Raw genomic sequence first — 20,832 nt, 5'->3', positions numbered from 1 at the left:
TTTAAAGATTGACTTATTTTTCTTGAAAGTGTTACAAAGAGGAGAGGCAGAGAGAGTGCTTTTCCATCTACTGGTTCACTCCCCAAATGGCCGCAACAGCCAGAAATGAGCTGATGCAAAGCCAGGAGCCAGGCGCTTACCCTGGGTCTCCCATGTGGGTCCAGGGGCCCAAGAACTTGAGCCACCCTCTGCTGCTTTCTCAGGTCATAAGCAGGGGTCTGGATTGGAACTGGAGTTGCTGGGACTTGAACCGGTGCCCATATGGGATGCTCGTATCACAAATGGGGGATTAGTAGCGTTGGCTTCTGTTGATTAATTTTTTAAACATCAACTGTCCATTTGAAAGAGTTACAGAGAAGAGGTGGAGAGATACAGAGAGGGAAAGATCTTCCTTCCATGGGTTCAATCCCCAAACGGCCATAGTGACTAGAGCTGGGCTCAGTCTGAAGCCAGGAGCCAGAAGCTTCATCCAGGTCTCCACATGAAGGCCCCAAGCACCAGGGCATCTTCTCCTGCTTTCCCAGGCACATAGCATGGAGCTAGTTTGAAAGCACAGTAGCTAGGACTCAAAAACATGCTCCTATGGGCTGTCGGCGTCACAGAATGTGGCCAAACATGCTGTGGCCTGACAGTGGACGTTCTTGCTGTGCTGCAGGCCGGGCGCTCATGAGAGCAGTGGTCCGGTCCTGTCTCAGGGGCTGAGCAGGTAAAACAAGCATGGGAGCCACCCGGCCAGTTCATCACACATGCAGTTAAAGGACCCTTTCAGGGCAGGCACTTGGCGTCCCAGGGCCCAGGTCCTGACTCCACACTCCTGCTGATGCAGACCCTGGGAGGGAGGCGGCAGTGATGGCTCCAGTGATTGGGTCCCTGCTGCTCATGGGGGAGAGCTGCCAGCACCTGGCAAGTGAACTGGCCAGTGGATGTGCTTGCTTCTGTGTCTGTCTGTCTCAGTAAGAATCTTTAGAGGTAAGTTGATTTTGATACGAAAGAAATTTTAAACTCCATGAATAAGTTTTTCATGATACGCATTTTTTAAAATTTTATTTTTAATATTATTTACATGATGGAATGTGATGCATGCCCACATGGGCCTCTGATTAAGGTGGGCAGAGTTGGATATTGAGACCAGTGGGTGGGACAAATTTTTTTTTTCCTGTGTCCCAAGGGGAGGAGGCCACTCCTTGCTGTCACGCTATATCAGCACCTGGTTATTGTGGTTGGTCCCTTGATGATGCTTTAGAGACCCCAAATTGGGAAAGAGTGTTCAAGGGGGATATTTCTTGAGTGGTGTTTGATCGCTCTGAGATGTTGTCCACTTCATTGCACCAGACTTGAGAAAATCTTTCCAAGGTCTGTTGGCTGACCAAATACACCTTTGTGTATCCATAGACCCAGACACTTGGCAAAACTTGGCTAGGAGAGTGGTCCAACCTGTTCTGCTTTCTGTCCTCTGACGAGGCATTCGACATCTTCTGCTGGCCTGGATGAGCTGGTTGTCATGTGCTCTGTGTGCTTCTGGGCATGGTGTCCACTGTTCAAGCATCAACAACTGAGGATGCCCAGTCCCAGTTCATGCACTCCAAAGTTGGACATCTATTGTGATTTTTTCCTGTGCTTGGAGTTTGAGTCTAGTCATCTAGTTGAGGAGTTCCCCAAGAAACCTCACCTGGGGTGACCTCAGACAGCTCTTTTTTTTTAAGATTTATTATTATTTTTTTTAATTGGAAAGGCGGATATACAGAGAGGAGAGACAGAGAGGAAGATCTTCCGTCCAATGATTCACTCCCTAAGTGAGCGCAACGGGTGATGCTATGCCAATCCAAAGCCAGGAGCCTCTTCCGGGTCTCCCACGCGGGTGCAGGTTCCCAAAGCATCAGGCCGTCCTCGGCTGCCTTCCCGGGCCACAAGCAGGGAGCTGGATGGGAAGCGGGGCTGCCAGGATTAGAACCGGCGCCCATGTGGGATCCCGGGCGTGCAAGGCGAGGACCTTAATCACTGCGCCATCGCGCCAGGCCCAGATCTCAGACAGCTCTTACATGCATCAGCCAGCCAGTATAGAATCGGATTCGGTCCATCAGCTTTACCAGCCAACACACATACAGGTAGATGCAGCTGTCTGGTCAGTTCAGCTGTCTGCACTGTCTCTCTCATAAACTGGTGGGTGCTGCAGCCTAGCCCAACCCAACCCACAACAGGCCGTCTCACACACATCAGCAGGTGCTGCAGCCTAATCAGGGCAACGCCCAGTGATCCCCACCAGACCCATCCCCGACACTGATTTTGGCATGTGCCAGCATGCAAAAAGCTCGCCCGGCCCACATTCCATCTGTCTCTTGTGTATACCCGTGATTGCTGCAACTTAGTTCTGCCCAGACCCATCCTACAAACATGCTGACTGGTGCTGCGACCTTACCCAGCCCACTCACAGATCTAGCTCTCACACCAATAGGAACTGCAGCCTGCTGAGTTCTACAGCCTTTCCTGATCTGGCCTGCCCCTAGCCCTGGCTTTTTTGCTCCCCAGCAGGAACTGCAACCTAGTCGGGCAGTTCTTCAGGTTCCCCTACCAGGCCCATTCCTAGCCTCAGATCTCACACATGCCGATGGGTGCCTCAACCTTGCTTGACATGGTCTGCCCTCAGTCCCAGCCTCTGCATGTGCTGGCAGGTGTGGCCCAGCCCAGCCTCCTCCTAGCCACGGCTCCCACAAGTGTCAGGTGAACTGTGAGCTGAATTCCGTGGTCCAGCATGGCTCTGCCTATCACCACCCCCAACTCTTATGCAAACTGAGGCAAGCCCACAAATCCTCTACAGAATCTGCCCCAGATCTGATTCTTTGGTGTTCTGATGGGTGTTATGGCCCAGCCTGATGTGGCCCACTCCCTGCCGCTATACTCAGGTGGATATTGCAGCCTGCCCAGCCAGGCATGCCCACACCCCCGCCCCAGTCCCAGCTTTTGTTTGTGCCGGCATACAGGTGGCAGGAGATGCTATTTAACACAGGTTTCCCATGTGGACGGCTGCCTTGGCCTCACCCACACATGCCCTCTGGCTTCCCCTCTCTGAATCACTCCATCTCTCTGAACCACTCCATCTCAGCTCCCTCACCTACCTGCAAGTGCAGTGATTCCCAGAAGTCATTCCTCCTGTGCCAGATGCACCCTCAGCTGCTCCCACTCCAGTACGTCCCCAGGTCCCCTTCCCTGGGTAATCTGCAGCACCCCGCCTAGAGACTGTCGTGGTATGTCCAACAATGCTGCCTTCCCCACATATCTTCTTCTTTTTTTTTTTTTTTAAGTAGAATAGGCAACTATGCTGGCACAGTGGTACAATTAACACAAATTTGACGTTAACCAGGCCCCAAATGCCTACCAGTTGTTAGCTGCTTTTCTCCCAGCAGTGTAACACCTACCTAGGTACAGGACTACCTAGGCAGTTGCCTAACAGCTGGGGAACACGATATGCATTTTCCATGGGAGAAAAAAACGTCTTTTTGAGAGATAGAAACATAGGGAGAAAGAGAGAGAGAGAGAGAGAGAGATATTCAATGGCCTGGATTACTCTCCAAAGCCCATAGTAGCCAGGCCTGGGCCAGGAGCCTGGCGCTCCTTCGGGTCTCCACGTGGGTGTCAGGCAGAGTGCACACAGGGAGTGGGGCTGGAGCGCAGGCGCTCTGACCTGCTCCAGGATGAAGGCTCCTGAGAGGGAGCTCAACTGCTCAGCCTCTGGGAGCTTTCACTAGAACCTTCTTGTTGTGTGGATTTCAGACACGGTTTTTGTTGGGACAGGTGCCATGGCATAGCTAAGCCTGCACCTGTAGCATCCCAAGTGAGTGCAGATTTGTATGCCAACCGCTCCACTTCTCATCCAGCTCCCTGCTTGTGGCCTGGGAGAGGAGCAGATGGCTCAAGTCCTTGGGCCCCTGCACCCGCATGGGAGATCCAGAAGAAGTTCCTGGCTTATGATCAGCCCTTTCTGGCTGTTGCAGCCATGTGGGGAGTGAACCAAGGAAATGCAAGATTCTCTCTCTGTAACTCTTTCAAATAAAGATAAATAAATCTCTCAAAAATATTTTACATCAAAATGGGTTTGCTTTTTAGTTCCGTCTGTTGCTTCTGGGCCTGTTTCCTCGCCTGTCAAGAGGGTTCATGATGACTTCCAAGTCAACAGCTTTAGCAAGCAAAGAGGCTATGAAGGGATAGCTGTTACCAGCGGGATTGGAATGCGGGGTGGCCTTCGCAGCACCTCTCCAGAGCCCAATATTTTTTTTTAAAGATTTATTTATTTTTATTAAAAGGCATATTTACAGAGAGAAGGAGAGACAGAAAGATCTTCCACCTGCTGGCTTATGCCTCAAGTGGTTGCAATGGCCAGAGCTAAGCTGATCCAAAGTCAGGAGCTAGGAGCTTCTTCCAGGCCTCCCACATGGGTGCAGGATCCCAAGGCCTTGGACCATCCTCTACTCCCCTCTCAAGCTGAAAGGGAAGTGGAGCATCCAATACATGAACCAGTGACCATGTGGGATCCTGGTGCGTGCAAGGCGAGGACTTCAGCCGCTAGGCTACTGCATTTGGACCCCCAACATTGTTTCTTAAGAATTGATTTGCTTTTTTGAAAGACAGATTGAGAGAGAGAGAGATCTTCCATTTGCTGATTCATTCCCCAGATGGCTGCAATGGCCAGGGTTGGGTCAGGCCATAGCCAAGAGCGGCTTCCAGATTTCCCACTTGGGTTTAGGGGTCCAAGCACCTAGACCATCCTCAGCTGCTTTCCCGGTGATTCTGCAGAGAGCTGGATTAGAAGTGGAGCAGCCAGGACTCAAACCTGCATCCCATGCTTAACTCCTTGCATCATGACGTGGTCCCAAAATAAAACATTTCCGATTCAGATTTTCCCAGAAGCTACCTTGGATCTAGCAGAGTTTTTCTGGAGCGGGTCAGCTTCCTACAGATGTGGCAAATCACTGCTGATCCTAAGCGCCTGGTCATTGTCCTCTCCCATAGCAAGCAGCGGACATCAGGGCAGCACGGATCAGGTGGCCGTGGCCTCTGACACTTGCACGCGTGGGGCGGTGTGCCTCTGCTCTCCCTACAGGTCCTGGAGGGCATGTCGCTGTTCGCAGAGCTGTCAGGGAACCTGGTGCCGGTCCGCAAGGCAGCCCAGCAGCGCAGCTTCCACTTCCAGTCCTTCCGTGAGAACCGGCTTGCCATCCCAGTGAAGGTGCACCCACCGTGGGATCTGGGAAGCATGCGGGGGGAGGGTGCTGCAACCATGGCGTCGCCTGAGTTGTGTGATCATGTCCAGGTGCGCGACAGCAGCCGGGAGCCAGGGGGATCCCTGCTCTTCCTGCGCAAGGCCATGAAGTATGAGGATGCCCAGCATATCCTGTGCCACTTGAATGTCACCATGCCCCCTTGCACCAAGGTGAGCCAGACCTTCTGCAGAGCTGCTGCACCAGGGGCTCCTGGCTCTTCTCCAGCGGGCGTGGTGGGGGAGCTTGGTTTGGGCTCCTGGCTGCCCCCATTTCCCTCAGCCTGACAAGTAAGCTACCTTTCCCACACACACTGGGTGAGCTTGCAGCCAGATCCCCTCCATCCTGGCTCTGCCCTCAGCGTGGGAACCTTGTCGACTGCCTCTCCTCCCTGTCACCGCGTCTCCACACTTACAGGTTGCTTCCTGTGCACCCAGGGCCTGCAGGGGTGTCGGGGGAGGTGCATCATCCCCACTCCCGTCCCATCCCCACAGCAGAGGGCCCCAGCCACCTGTGCCAAGAAGGAGGGATGGGGTCAGCTAACCATGCCACTCCCCTCCTTTCTCTGTATTTCTTCTGCAGGGGAGCGGAGGAGAGGACAGGAGGAGGACCTTGACACCGCTGGCCCTGAGATACAGCATTCTCAGCGAGTCCCCAGGTAGAAGCCTGAAATATCTGCCCAGCTCCTGGCTCAGGGCAGGGCCAGTGGCTCCTGGCACCACAGCCTGTCAGGGACCCTCTGGGCCCATGTCAGTCTCAGCCAGCTCTGAGTCCAGCCTGGAGAACCAGTGCCTAGGCCAGCTCTGGCTAGGCCCCTGACCAGGGAGGGATGTCTCAACGCTCTCCGCAGGTTTTCTCAGTGGGACAGACCGAGCAGACATGAAGATGGCAGTCATCTCGGAGCACCTGGGCCTCAGCTGGGCAGGTGAGCGACCCCACGCCTGCCCGAGCCCTATCCCACGTCTCGTCCCCTTGGTGAACCACAGTGGAAAATATTTCTGCCCTCTCTCTCTCCGCCTCCTCCCGCCAAGAGAGATGGCAGGAGCCTAAAGGGGAAGCTATACATTTAGGGGAAAAAATATTTATTGGAAAAGCAGAATGACAGAGAAAGATCTTCTATCTGATGGTTCACTCCCCCAAATGACTGCAACAGCCAGACCCAAGCCAGGAACCTGGAACTCCATCGGACTGTCCCATGTGGGTGCAGTGTCCCAAGCACTTAGCCATCCTCCGCTGCTTTCCCAGGTGCATAAAGGAGGGAGCTGGATTGAAAGTGTCCCGGCACCCATATGAGATCCCCGGACGGCAGCTTGACCTACCACATCATAGCAGTAGCCCTTCTTGAGCCAGCTCGCCTTCCGCAGGGCACATATGTGTGTGTGAGAGAGAGAGATTGAGAGAGAGACAGAGAGAGAGAGAGAGAGATCTGGCTTCCACCACTGCTCCCCTTGAATCTTCCCCACACTTGGGCAGCACCCTGAGAGGCTGTGATAAGGACCCCTTATCCCCCCACACTTTCCTCTTAAGTTGAGGGCACTGCATAACTGCAGCTGCCTGTTCTCACAGTCAGGGTCCTGCCACAGCACCAACTGCCTTGGGACCAGAGACATGTCCCCGGCCCCTTCCTGGCTTAGGGCCAGCCTGCTTTGTGACTTTGGAGAAGCTGGCCATCCTGCCAACGGCTTAAGAGTCTCATCTCATGTTTGAAGTTGCAAAGACGAAAAAAGGGGCCCGGCACAGTGGCCTAGGGACTTAAGTCCTTGCCTTGACTGCCAGGATCACATGTGGGCTCCGGTTCTAGTCCCGGCTGCTCCCCTTCCCATCCAGCTTCCTGCTTGTGGCCTGGGAAAGCAGTTGAGGACAGCCCAAAGCCTTGGGACCCTGCACCTGCGTGGGAGACCTGGAGGAAGTTCCTGGCTCCTGGCTTTGGATCAGCGTAGCACTGGCTGTTGTGGCTGGTTGGGGAGTGAATCATTGGATGGAAGATCTTTCTCTCTCTCTTTCCTCTCTGTATTTCTGACTTTGCAATAAAAAATAAATAAATCTTTAAAGAAAAGAAAAAGACAAGAAAGGGCCCTTGTCATCCATTCACTCAGAATCTACATACTGAGCCTGGAACTGCCAAATCCAAGGGGAGACCCAGGCCATCCCAGCCCTGCCCACCACACCCCACCCCATGGGGGACGGGATCATGAAGCGCCATGTCCCCCTGCTTGGCTTGCAGAGTTGGCCCGGGAGCTGCAGTTCAGCGTGGAAGACATCAATAGGATCCGCGTAGAGAACCCCAACTCGCTGCTGGATCAGAGCACAGCCTTGCTGAACCTCTGGGTCTTACGCGAAGGCAAAAACGCCCAAAGTCAGTACCCCAAGCTGGGGTCCCTCTCCCGCCCCCCAAGCCCTTGGCACCTCTAGTGCTTCTGTTCCTGCTGCTGGCACCTCTCTGCCTCTGTCCTTCTGTCCCTCCCTCTCTGTGTGACACAAACACACCGACACAGGCACACACACTGCAGCATGTACACACACATAGCACTCATGTGCACAGTGTGACAGTCGACAACACATGCAAGTTGCACATGTGTGCGTGCCCATACACGTGTGTGCAGATATATGCATGCATGCACAGTACACATGTGTGCTTTGTATGCATATATGTGCATGCATAATGCACTCACACACACACACACACTCACACACACACACATCACTCCCCAACCAGTAGCTCTACAAAGCAGTCCTGGCAGAAGTTGCGGGGACCAGAGTGTATATGCCTACAGTTCTGGCTCTCCCTGAGAATCTACCAAAATGGCCCCAGCACCCCCAGATGATGGCGTGTGTGTCTGACATCTGACTCTTGCTAGCGTACTAAAAGACCAGTTTACAAAGTCTGTAGAGAGGCGGCTCACCTGGCCCTGCACCCTGCGGGCACCCCAGCCCAGCCACGTGGGCCCCTCATTCCTGCCCTCTCCTCCCGCAGTGGACAGTCTGTACACAGCCCTCCGCAGCATCGACCGCGGTGAGCTCATTGACCTGCTCGAGGGCTCGGGCAGGCAGAGCCGCCACCTGAAGCCCGACCGGCGGCATGTGGACCGCGACTACTCGGTGTCACCCTCCCAGATGAATGGTGAGCACTGAGGGGCCCCTTTCGGGGCACACCATCCCTCTTCTGCCCTGGTGGGGGAGGGGAGGTTTGATTTCTGGGTCACCAGCTCCATCCGCTCGCCCGGGGGTTGAGGACCCCTTTCCTCCTCCCATCTCTTGCTTCCTACTCCTCAGGTGTAGCTCAGTGTGTGGTGGGGACAGTCCTGCCCTTCCCCAGTGTGACCCAAACTGAGAGAGAGCCGGAGGGCTGCCTCTTGCTCCCCAGCTCCAGACCCCTGGTAGTGACTTCTGAGATGCCCATGCCACCCCCCTTCAGCCACCCTCCTGCCAGCCAGGGCAAGGCTCAGGGCACCTGCCGACTCTGGTGTGCCTGGGCCCGTGTCTCCTGCTCTCCAAAGTCAGCTGGTTTCACAGATCCCACCTTGAGAGATGTCCCCAAGGCCTTGCAATAGCTCCCAGGCTCCCCACAGTTGCCCTGCATGGCTGCACAACAGCGTGTGACATCCCAGCTTTAGTGCTGTCCCCAACTGTTTGCTGGGTAGCCCTCGAAGCGGGCAGTGACTGAGCTGCAGGCTGGGCCTCCCACCAGCCAGGAGTGTGCACACTGGGCGCCACCTCCTGCCACCTCTGGGGGTCCCATGTCTGTCACCTTTCTCTTCTGCCTCTGACCTCACCCTGACCTCTGGCCTCCACTGTTCATATGTGGAGCATGTGCACACCAGAGTTAACCAGGTGCACAGATGCATGTCCCAGCAGCCTCCACCTCCTAGCCGTCGCCACGGGCATGTGCGTGCATCCGTGCGTGCCCTGGTCGTGGCTGCTGCAGCTGCTGCTGTGTGCTTTGCTCCCGTGGGCTGCACACCCCAGGGGGTCAGCCTCTCCCCGCCCCCAGGGGACTCGCAGAGTCGCTGCTCACCCAGAGAAGGGAACAGCAGTTTGAGGGATGGCCAGTGTCCAATCTTCTCCCTTTCTGACTAACACTGGGTTATGGTCGGTCTCCTTAATGCCCCCACCCATGGGCTGTTTCAGTCCAGTCCCGGTTTAGGTGTTCCAGTCCCGTCCCTTCAGGGCAGGGCCCATGGATCCATAGCTGTGGCTAAGCAGGTTAAAGATGCGGCCCAGGTTATGCATGGTGACCCCAGAGTCCCAGGGTGGAGGACTCTGGGTGGCAGTCAAGGGGATGAGCTGAGTGTAGGCACCAGGACCTGCAGGGGCTGGAAGCCCCTGGGGGAGAGAGTTGAGCTAAAGAGTAACATCTTGACATTCCCCCTCTCCCTGCACCGGCCTCTCCCTGCACCGGCCTCTCCCTGCACCACTCCGGGTCCAGTGCCTCTCAGCCTCCAGCCTGGTTGGACCCCCAGGCCTCCTGCACCAGCCCTAGCCCCAGCAGACGCCCATAGCCCAGCACCTGGCAACCCCCTTCTGTTGTCCTGGCTACCATGCCTTGGCTTCCAAGGGTTTTCCTGCTCTCTGCCCTGTTTCACATCCGGTGACCCTGTGGCTTAGAAAGTGGGGAGCAGGAGATATGAGGGACAGGATGCAGTAGCCTCCCTATGTCACTGGCTGTCTCCGGCCCAGAGCCACCCCAGCTCATCCTGGCACCAGCCCAGCCACCTGCTCGCCCACCTGACCCCAGTCTGCCCATGCTGTCTCAGGTTCCTTAGCTGGTCTGAGCTTCCTTCTGACTCAGACCCACAGGTGGCAGGAGGAGTGGCAACCTGGTGTTGCTTGGCAAGCATGAGCCGAGCCCAGGGGACAACTGTCCTGCACGGGAAGGGCCACCTGAGGCCCTTGGGACGAATACAGGTCCCTGTAAATCAGAAGCTCAGTGCCTTCCTGGCATAGAAATGATTTCCCTGTGGGGCCAGAGGTGCCCGAACTGTGGGGAGTTAGCACGCCTGCAGTGCCAGCACCGATTCATGTCCTGGCTGCTCCACTTCCCATCCGGCTCCCTGCTGGTGACCTGAGAAAGCAGTGGAGGACGGCCCAAAGCCTTGGGACCCTGCACCTGCATGGGAGACGTGGAAGAAGCTCCGGCTTCAGACCAGCCCTGCTCTGACCGTTGCAGATATTTGGGGAATGAACCAGCAGATGGAAGATCTCCATCTCTCCTTCTCTATATAAATCTGCCTATCCAATAAAAGTAAATAAATCTTTAAATCATAAAAAGAAGTGGGCACCGACCCCCATGATTTGCTAAGATATACATTAATGTCTGCTGGGCAGTAAGATGCATTTTGTTGCTATCTGCTCTTTAAGATATATACTTTTATTTATTTATTTGAAAGACTGAGGGATAGAGAGAAACAGAAAAACAGGGAAATTTCCCATCCACTGCTTCATTCCCCAAATCGCTACAATAGTAGGGGCTGGGCCAGGCTGAAGCCAGGAGCCTGGAACTCCCATCTGGATCCCCCAGATGGGTGCAGAGGCCATCTTCTGCTGCTTTCCCATGCCACAAGAAGGGAGCTGGGTTGAAAACAGAGCAGCCAGGACTCGAACCAGCACTGTGATGTGTGATGCTGGGTGTCCCAAGAGCAGGTTTACTCACTGCGCCGCAGTGCCAGCTTCTTCTAGCCACTCTTAGTGAATACAGCTAGTGCCATGTGGCTCCTGTCCGAGACCAGGTTGCCCACCTGCCCCTTTGGTCCAGTTGGCTGCTGAGCTCAGGGCACTGTCGAAAGATGAGGAAAGACCGTATGACTGTGTGCTGACTGCAATGTCTGGGAAGTCATTAGAACCATACCCGTACATGTGGCCCCTGGGGAGGTTGATGAAGTGGCTGGAAGGAAACCAGATGAGTCAAGGCCAGCCCAGACCTTGGGTCACCACTAGGAGGCATTGGAGCCTTCATGAGTCTGCTCCACTGTCCTAGCACTCCGTCCCCCTCTGAGGTGGGGTTGGCCATCTGCAGCCCTGGTTCTGAGGCCCACAGACAGGAGGGAGCAGCCGGGCATAAGCCCTGAACAACAGGGAGGACCAGCAGGGAGACACAGGCATCGTGTGCTGGGCCGTCTTCACCCACACGAGTAGAAATCCACTGGCGTGTTGTTGGGCTTGAAGCTGTCCTGAAGGGGGTTCCAGGGGTTCCAGGGCCACTCCCTGAGTCGAGAAGTTGCTGAGAGCCCGGGAGAGCCATGTGGCTGGAGTTTCCTATTCGGAGGACCAAAGAGGAAATGGCTGCTCCGATAGCTCTGGAGGCCTGGGGAGTGATTGGATGGCCAGGAATGTCAACTGACACTTACCCAGATTGGTCATTTATAGACATCAGCTATGGGGTGAACAGAGAGGGGTCTTATCTCAAAGCTAAAGGAACAAGCACCCCGAGTCCCAGTCCCAGACCTAGAAGGGCTGCAGTCCTTCCTGGTGAATCTTGACTGCAACTTGCAAGAAGATCACACTGTTTCCAAATAGCCACATTGCAGAGCAAAACTCAAGAATGCTTACTTAAAAAAAAAAAAAAAGAATATTTGCTGGGGCCCAACACCATGGCACCTCAGGCTAAGCCTCCGATTGCAGCTCTGGCATCCCATATGGGTGCTGGTTCATGTGCCAGCTACTCCACTTATCATCCAGCTCCCTGTTTATGGCCTGGGAAGGGTTTGGTCCCTTGTACCCATGTGGGAGACCTGGAAGAAGTTTGGACTGACCCAGCTCTGGCCATTGCAGCCATTTGGGAAGCAAACCAGCAAATGGAAGGCCTCTCTTTCCCTCAGTCTCTCCTTCTCTCTGCAATTATTCCTTCTAGATAAAAATAAAATCAGTCTTAAAAAGAACATTTGTAGGGCTATAAAAGCATTCAGTGATGCTGGGATCCCATGAACTATCACCAGACACACACAGGAGAACAGCACCCCTTCTGTGAGGAGACCAGTGAGCTGGTGCTGACTGGAGCTGCCATGGGCATCAAGATGAACAGGCAAGGGGGTCAACCAGATGGAATGGTGTTTCAGACCTTCAGAAAGGCAAGAAAGGCATGGAATTTGGAAGAGGAAAAAAAAAAGCCAGAGCCAGTCTTAATGAAATGATGCTGTAGTGTGGGGGACAAAGCCCACCCTGGACAGGACTGGACACGGCAGAAGGGCTGATGAGGTGCACAACGCAGCCACTTACAAAGCTCCGAAAGGAAATGTGAGAAACGCTCTGGGGCCCTCTCAAGGAACTGATGAATGTGAACTTGGTGTTGTCACCGGAGAGGACAGAAAGTCTCTGCTGATGAAACCAAGGTGGAAGCAAACAGCTCTCTGCATGCAGGAGTTCACAGGCACGCCCGGCCACAGCCAGGGGCACAAGGAGTGACAGACCACCCTGTCTAGGTGGCTGGCTGTCATCCAGCCGTATCTCCGTCGTTTATCTACATTCTTCTATCCATATAATCTGTCTACACATGCACACACACAGGGGAACAGAAACCATGGATGATATCTGATTTCTTCCTGGGAACAATGCAAATGGGAAAAAGGATGAAGAACCATCTTTAAAAGAAAAGATGAATTCCTCACCTTGTGCACCCAGGTTCTCCTATTGGTACCAGTTCGCGTCTCAGCTGCTCTACTTCCCTTCCAGCTCCCTGCTTGTGGCCTGGGAAAGTAGTCGACCTAAAGCCTTAGGACCCTGTACCTGCATGGGGTACCAGGAAGAAGCCCCTGGTTCCTGGCTTCGGAGCCACTTGGGGAGTGAACCAGTGGACAGAAGATCTCTTTCTCTCTGTCTCTCCTTCTCTCTGTAAGTGCTGAGAGCCGCCACTAGGGGCCTAGGGCTCTCAGATTCGTGGTCTACCATCAGGAACTGGAAGAAGAACGAATTAAACCCACGTGCACAGGTGAAAGGGAAGAGTCAGGATCGGTGTGGAGACCGAAGAAATGCAAAGCAGGAAAACTCACTGGAGGGAGTCGCAGGCACCCACGAGCAGTGCTTTGAACAGCATCAGCATGACCACAAATAAAGTCAGATATTAGCAATATCAGGAATGAAAAGGGTGGAAGGGAAAATGCCTTGAAAGACACAGTCTATCACAGCTTGCTTAGCAAGAAACAGGTGGCCAGTAGAAATGAAAGAAATTGAATTTACGGTTAAAAAACAGAGCTGCAGACCGCTATTCTTTCATGAATGTTTATGCAGAAAATGCAGTGAACTTTGATTCATTTTGTTGTGTACAAAAGTTAACTCCGAAGGGATTGTAGCTGAAATGTAAAATCTAAAACAACAAAGCTTCCAGAAGATAACACTGAAAAAGAAAAAACCTTTAGGATCCAGCGTTGTGATCCAGTGGGTCAGGCTGCAGTACACCATATCCTCTGTCAGGACACTGGCTCAAGTCCCAGCTGCTGCGCTTTGGATATGACATCTGAGAGGCAGCAGACGATGGCCCGGGTACATAGGGTCCCTGCCACCCATGTGGGCCACCTAGGTGGCGTTTCAGCTCCTGGCTTCAGCCTGGCCCAGCCCTGATTGCTATGATCATTTGGAGGATGAACCAATAGATGGATGGGATATGGTCTCTCTCTCTCATCCTACCTTTCAGATAAATAAATATATCTTCTAAAAACTAGGGAGAAAATTAGGTTTTTTGAATCAAGCAAAGATTTTTTAAAATGCAACACCAAAAGCATAATCCACAAAAGAACAGATTGATACGCCATGTCATGGGCTCTTCCTCCTGTCCTCAATTTTAAGTATTTATTTTACTTATTTGAACAATGGAGAAACAAAGAAAGAAGCAGACAAAGGTATACCATCTGCTGGTTTGCCCCCCAAATGCTCCATCAGCCGGGACTGGGCCAGGCCAATGTCAGAAGCCCAGAACTCCCTGCAGGCCTCATGGCTGGCAGGGACTTAGCTCATGAGTCATCGCCTGCCACCTCTGAGGATGCCCAGCAGCAGGAAGCTGGCCTCAACAGCTCAACAGCCCAGGCCTGACTCCTCTCCATGACATCTTGCCCCCTGCACCAGAAATATGTCCCTCCCCTTATTCTGGACCTAGAGCCCCCTAGGCTTGTGGATGTCAGGCAGGAAGAAGATGCTACAAGCAAGAAAACATGGCACAGTTTTTGGCCCCCCAGGCAGGGGCTGGCATTGGCACATTCAGGAAATGTCTGGCTGCCAAGTCCTTCACATCCTGGGCATGTCGGGTCATAGGAAGAGATGGACATCATCCTTGTCCTCGGCGAGGGGCGAGGGATAGGCTCAAACAAGGGAGCAAGGTGTGCAATCGAGGCAGCCCAAGTCCTTGAAATATACCGCACAAGGCAGGCCAGGACAACCAAGTGTGCATTTCCATGCTGGGGACCCCTGCCAGCCATCTGCACCATATCTGGTGTGTCGTCAGTACTCAGCACTGGGTGGGGGAGTGAGTTAGCGATGAGGCATTATGGGGACAGTGTGGGTCAAAGGGGAGAGGCCGTGGTGGGGGCAGGAAGGCCCCACCTGGAACTGAGGCTTAGTCCAGAAATCCCTAGAGGTGAGAGGTGACAGCAGGAGGAAGGTGGCATTTGGGCAGTCCCTCAACACTCTACCAGGCCAGTCTCCGCCCATGCCTCCCTCATTCTGCTGACGTGGTCCCACACCAGCACAACCCAGAGGAAAATCTAGCCTTCTTGTCCCTTCCACCCACTGGTCGGCACCTGCTTGGAAGATAGATCAGAAGCCTGCTTTCCCCTGTAGCAGGGACCACCACGCCCCCAATATACACAGACTGCTGGCTGGCGTGGGGCTAGAGAGCCTCTTTGGAACACAAGCATCCATGCACACACAAGTAACCTCCTGGTGGCCTCTGGACAAGAGGGAGGCCATTGCAGAGCCCCCACCAGGGACGGCTCACCTAGCTGGGAAGCAAGAAGCAGGTGCTGACCAGGGCTGGGATGAGTCCGTCTGCCTTTGCCTGAATCTTTGAACCTGTAGCACCTTGACCTGGGTCGCCATAGATCAAGCAGGGTTTCCAGAAACAGCATCAAACTTGAGTAAAAGTTCATGGTAAACCAGAAGCCTGTTTCCCACTTGACCACTGCACTGGGGGTCTGCAATTATCCAGGATACCCAGGAGAGTAGGGGCAAGACCCCCAAGAGCAGCCCAGGACTGGGATGGCCCATTTCCTTCCCTGTGAGGGGCATCCCCAGCAGGTCCTATTGGGGATTGAGCCAAAGTGGAGTTGTGAGCAAAGCAAGAGTGGGCATTCATTTCTGCCAAGCCGTGGAGAGCTGCTACTGTCCTCCCAGCACAGGTGGTCGAGAGCAAACCCCCGTCTCAGCCTCTTGTCCTTGCCACCCGGCAAAGGGACCCTCCTCTGCTCCGCCCCACCCACTGGCTGCGCCCCCTCATCCCCTCCCCCCCACTCAGAGCCTCGTTTCTCCTGCCTGGGTGCTCCTCCAACCCCCTACCCTGCCCCAGGCAGTAGCCACAAGGCCTGAGCGCCTGACCTTGAGCTTGGAAAGTGCTCTGTGCCCAGCCCGAATGTGCATGCCTCCTCCGTGCCTGTGCCTGTGTGTGTGTGCGTGCACCTGCGTGACCACAACCGCTGCTGGAGCATGTCGCCCTGTGTCTGTCCACGCAGGTTACTCCTCGCTGCAGGACGAGCTGCTGTCCCCTGCCTCCCTGCACTACGCCCTTCCCTCTCCGCTGCGTGCAGACCAGTACTGGAACGAAGTGGCCGTCCCAGACGCCATCCCCCTGGCGGCCACGGAGCATGACGCCATGCTGGAGATGTCTGACATGCAGCTGTGGTCCGCAGACCTCACGCCCTCCCTGGTCACTGCTGAGGACTCCTCCCTGGAGTACAGCAAGGCCGAGGACTCGGACGCCACGGGCCACGAGTGGCGGCTGGAGGGGGCGCTCTCGGAGGAGCCGCGGGGCCCGGAGCTGGGTTCCCTGGACCTCGCAGAGGACGACACGGTGGATTCAGATGCCACCAATGGCCTTATCGATTTGCTTGACCAGGAGGAAGGTCAGAGATCAGAAGAGAAGCCGCCAGGTCCTCCGAGGCAGGATGAGGACCCGGCAGGTGCAGGGCGGGACTCGGAAAGTCAAGTGTCTCTTGTTGCAGGCCAGCAGAGGAGGGTGCAAGGCCACACCTCAGACTTACCCTCCGGGCGGCAGGTACTGGAGAGCGGCCGGGACAGGTAAGGGATTCCCGTGCAAGGAAGGTGTGTGCAGGCGATGCCCCACCTCAATTGAGTGTTTTAGATGCCCACCACCAAGCACCCGGGCTCCCTTGGAAGCTGCCCCACAGAAGAGCTAGGATAGGGAGAGACGGAGAGAGAACTTTAGGCTGGGGAGTTGGCCTTGAGGCGCTGCCTGGCCATGAACATGGCAGTCAGAAGCAGATGCGAGCTGGGGGAGTGAGACCTGGCAGCAGAACCCTCAGAGACTCGACCCAGAGCCTCCAGCTGCTAATAAACAGGACTGTTCCTGTGCCCCACATCTGCCTGAGATGCAGAGCAGGCAGGGGCCAGGCAGCTCTCAGTGCAGAGTGGGACAAGTCCCTAGGGTGCAGAGGGGCAGGAAGCAGAGGCCCTAGGCTGTACCTAGAAGTCAACGGGAAGTTCACCTGCTGCCCTGGCTGTGGCTGTCCAGGGCGCCACGCCCACCTCCTCCCCCATGGTTCTGGCCAGCTCACTGCCCAAGCTGAGACAGCAAGGAGGTCAGTTTGCTTCCCAAGGCTGCCCTTTGCTTAACAGGGAACCAGACTGAACCTGTGCTGGAGCGCCCCCTACAGCAGCCTGCGATGGCCAGTGCCTGGCTGACAGGGACCCAGTGCCTCTGCCAGCTGGTGCCACAGCACAGCCCAACAGCAGGGCTCTTTAGGGTTCTGGCCTGGCTGTGGCACTTCCTGGCTCCATGATCCTGGCCTGCATTCCAATGGCAGTGATGGGAGAGAAGGGAGGGGACACAGAATTCACTGACTCTCCACCGGGTCCTGGATGCACCTGCCCCCAGCCAGGCTGCCTGGGGCCTGGGCGCACAGCCTTGAGCTAAAGGAACCAGGAGGGTGGGATAGAATAGCCACAATTAGAAGCTACTCAAATAGAAACACCAGATAATGATGAATGCTGGGAAGACAGAGAAAGTGGGGGAGGCGGGTGCTTGCTGGAGGGAGCAGCAGGGCAAGACAGGGTCAAGTGCATAGCAGCCGAGGACTGGCTGATGGACAAGAGAACAAGGTTGGGAGGTTGGAGGCAGGACCGAGAGGGCTTGGCTGCCCATAGCACTTGGTGGGTGGGTGGAGAGCCACCTCAGGGGGGTGGAAGGGCGTTCCTAGGAGCCCTGGCATCCATGAGAAAGGGGACCTGACATGGCAAAGAGTAGAAGCAGGCAGAGGACTCAAGAGGTGACAAAGTTTGGGGCCAGGATGTGTCTTGAAGAGGAGTACCAGGAGGCCTTGCTGCTAAATGCAGTGTGGAGTGGAGAAAAAGGGACCCAGGCAGGCACAGGCACGCGCACTCCCCCAGCTCTGCTGCCCGCCTGCAGCTGTGGCAGCCGACTGGCACCAGATGTGGACAGCTGAGTGTGAGGGCAGCATGCCTATTGGAGGCCCCATGCTGTTGCCCGAACATCCGCATGCAGTTCAGTCACTCTAGAGCTGGAGACAGAGCCAGGCACGTGGGCGGGAGTGGAAAGAGCCCACCCAGGTCACGGACTGAGGCCATTCAGAAGGCAGGCCCACCAGAGGAACTCACGGAGGGCACAGAGGAAGGGTGGGCAGAGAGGGCAGGGTGATGCCCAAAAGTTGCTTCACTCCCCACGGCTGAGCCAGCTGAAGCAACGAGCTTCATCCAGGTCTCCCATGTGGGTGCAGGGGTCCGAGCACTTGGGTCATCCTTTGCTGCTTTCCCGGGCCATTAGCAGGGAGGCAGCTGCATCAGAAATGGAACAGCAGAGAAACACACTTGTACCCATATGGGATGCCAGAGCTGCAGGTAGCAGCTTGACTCATTAGGTCACAACATGCCAGCCCCGTGTACTTTGATGAGGAGGAAGCCTTGTGAGATGACCCAGAGTGCAAAGTGAGCTGATGGGGTGGAGACCCTGATGAAATCACTGTTAGTACTTGACCCAAAGGGAGGGGACCAGTCCCCTGGACAGCAGGAGAGGGCGAGCCACGTGGGCCACCATGGGACAGGAAGGGGTGATTTCAGCAGTGGGTGAGGCCAGCAGCAATGACCAGGTGTCCTTGTTCTCTCTCTGATCTTCGGCCACCTCTCCTGGACCCCAGACTGCAAGACTGGGACAGGGCAGGCTCCATGGGCTCCCACGTACATGGAGCTGCACAGAGCTCCTGGCTGCAGGAGCTGACGCCCAGCCTGCACTCACAAGATGATGTCCTGAAGGCGTCCACCGGCGAGGCCCTGGCCTACAGCCAGCGGATGCAACAGGCCAAGCACACCTTCTCCCAGGAACTGCAGGTGAGAGCCGAGCAAGGAACGGTTTCCCATCTAAAAGGGTGTGGTTGTAACGACTTCCTGTCCAGGGGCAGGGTCTGCAGGTCTGCCCCCTGGCCCCATGCTGGGGGATGGGGTCAGCATCAGCCCTGGCTGTCACTTAAGTCCTTGCACCTACAGGCTGCGGCTGACTGACTGGTTTGGCCCCAGGTTCCTTCTGCCCAGGGCTTTGCAGGTCCCTTAGGGGTGGGTTCTCTCTCTGGCAAATGAGGGAGTGGCTAGGTTCCTGCCCTGGCCCCAGCAGTGGGTTTGTGTGTCTGGGATTTCCTTCACTTCCCACTGAGTGGTCACTTTTCCACATCTCCTCTGTTTCTCTCTTACTCCCCTTCCCCGCCTCCCTGTCACTCATCTTCCCTGTGCCCGGCCAGCTCCACCGTGGCCTGGCGGGAGCTGGATGGGGTTTATTTAGAATGCAGCCCCTGCCAAGTCTGTACACCCAATAGGACAGCAGCCGTGGCCGCACCCACCCCCACATGTGCTCTGCCTCTGTTCCCAAAGCCCCGGACCTTGTCCCAGAGCGGCACAGGGGTGGGAACCGACAAAGGCTGAGATGTGACCCCTCCAGGTCACATGGGCCAGGCCCAGAGAACTGGGGGTCCAGAGAGGTCACCCAGGAAATGCGGGTCACAGCTGGGGGAGTTTGGGTCTCTGGGCTCGTTCTGGTCAGGGTGTACCAGGCCCAGGGCAAGATGCCTTGGAGGTGGTGAGGCACTGGCTGGGGGTCTCCCAGGACCAGCCTCTTCCCCCGTGCTGGGGGTGGGGGTGCAGCTTCTTTCCCTGGTGTAGGAGGTAAAGGAGTGGGAGTTTGCAGCACTACTTTCCATTTCATGGTAGCAGGTTACCTAAAGTGCCTTGAGGCACCTGCTCAGCAGGTAGTGATGGGAAATGGCCACGGAAAGCCAATGGGGCAGCAGGAGCAGTGTCCATCTGTTCTCTTCAGTCCAGAGACACAGATATGGACCCACTGCAGGATGGGCCAGCCACACCCTGGCCAAGCTCAGCACGTTTCGTCTTTGAGACAAAGCCTGAAGCGTGCAAGGAGTGGGCTGCACCCTTCTGCTCCCTCCTTCCATACGATCCCAGACAGCCACATGACAGGGGCCACTGAGGGAGGTCTTGCCTGGGTAGCTTCTTGCAGGGCCAGGCAAGCCAGGGGACGGGAAGTGACATTGACACTTGCTTGCCTTGGGTGCTGGGGACACCGCACCTGCCAGCCTCCGTCCACGCCAGCTGCACAGCCCCGGCAGCTGGTTGGGAGCTAAAATTACAGCAGCCTGACGTCACTGAGGGCAGCTGGGGAGGAGGGCCGGCTGTTCTCCCCTCAAGGGCCACTCCAGACAGGGCCCGCTGGGTCTCTTGCCTGGCAGGTTGAGAGAGGCGGGGGTGGGGTGTCAGGAGAATGGAAGGGCTCAGCGAGGGTCCCGGCAGCCCATGAGGGGCGGGCCCGTGCAGCAAGGATGTGGACCTTCGTCACCCAGCTGCTGGTCACCCTGGTGCTGCTGGGCTTCTTCCTGGTCAGCTGTCAGAACGTCATGCACATTGTCAAGGGTTCCCTGTGCTTCGTGCTGAAGCACATCCACCAGGAGCTGGACCGGGAGCTGGGGGAGGGCGAGGGCCACGGTGGCGACGATGAGGAGACCGTCTCCAGCAGGGTAGTCCGCCGCCGGCTCTTCCTGAAGGTAACCTCCCAGTTATAGGGGGTGGGGGACAGAGGGGCGCTGCCTCGACACGCCTGCCTGCCCCTTGCTGGGCCTGGGGAGGCTAGGGCAGACCTGTGTACAGGCAGGGCTGGAATTGCACCACCACCCAGCAGCCTTAGGGTCCCCATGGCAGGCATGTCGTGCTCCATGCAGCCCTGTCTGTGACATCGGACTCTACAGAAACTTGAAACAGGGACCTCTTTCATCAGACTGGTGTAATGCCTCACCTGGGGCCAGGCCCATGTCACAGTCTGTCTCCAGCGACAACCAGCGACTGGCTCGAGCAGCACTTTCCTTCTTGAAATGGGGGGTGTAGGGTGTTGGACTGCAGCTGTGTTGTTTCCTCC

At 55.8% G+C, this 20,832-nt stretch overlaps 1 protein-coding gene across 4 annotated transcripts in view; it reads left to right on the top strand.

Annotated features, from left to right (window-relative positions):
* Positions 1-20,832, top strand: part of ANK1 (ankyrin 1) — a 165,275-nt gene that overhangs the window by 138,705 nt on the left and 5,738 nt on the right. For 2 of the 4 annotated variants that reach the window (XM_040994165.1, XM_040994166.1), the window contains 9 exons: positions 5,096-5,221; positions 5,306-5,425; positions 5,835-5,910; positions 6,103-6,177; positions 7,477-7,608; positions 8,227-8,373; positions 15,902-16,466; positions 18,560-18,749; positions 20,357-20,464. In XM_040994165.1, coding sequence (XP_040850099.1) covers positions 5,096-5,221; positions 5,306-5,425; positions 5,835-5,910; positions 6,103-6,177; positions 7,477-7,608; positions 8,227-8,373; positions 15,902-16,466; positions 18,560-18,749; positions 20,357-20,464 — 1,539 coding nt within the window. Of the gene's footprint in view, positions 1-5,095; positions 5,222-5,305; positions 5,426-5,834; positions 5,911-6,102; positions 6,178-7,476; positions 7,609-8,226; positions 8,374-15,901; positions 16,467-18,559; positions 18,750-19,742; positions 20,465-20,832 lie in introns of those variants that run through there. The other 2 variants (XM_040994168.1, XM_040994167.1) reach the window with 2 other exon arrangements.

This window comes from Ochotona curzoniae, unplaced genomic scaffold, assembly GCF_017591425.1.
Source record: "Ochotona curzoniae isolate NIBS_2020 unplaced genomic scaffold, NIBS_Ocur_1.0 contig_899, whole genome shotgun sequence".
NCBI lineage: Eukaryota > Metazoa > Chordata > Mammalia > Lagomorpha > Ochotonidae > Ochotona > Ochotona curzoniae.
This window is presented reverse-complemented; position numbering and strand designations above follow the sequence as displayed.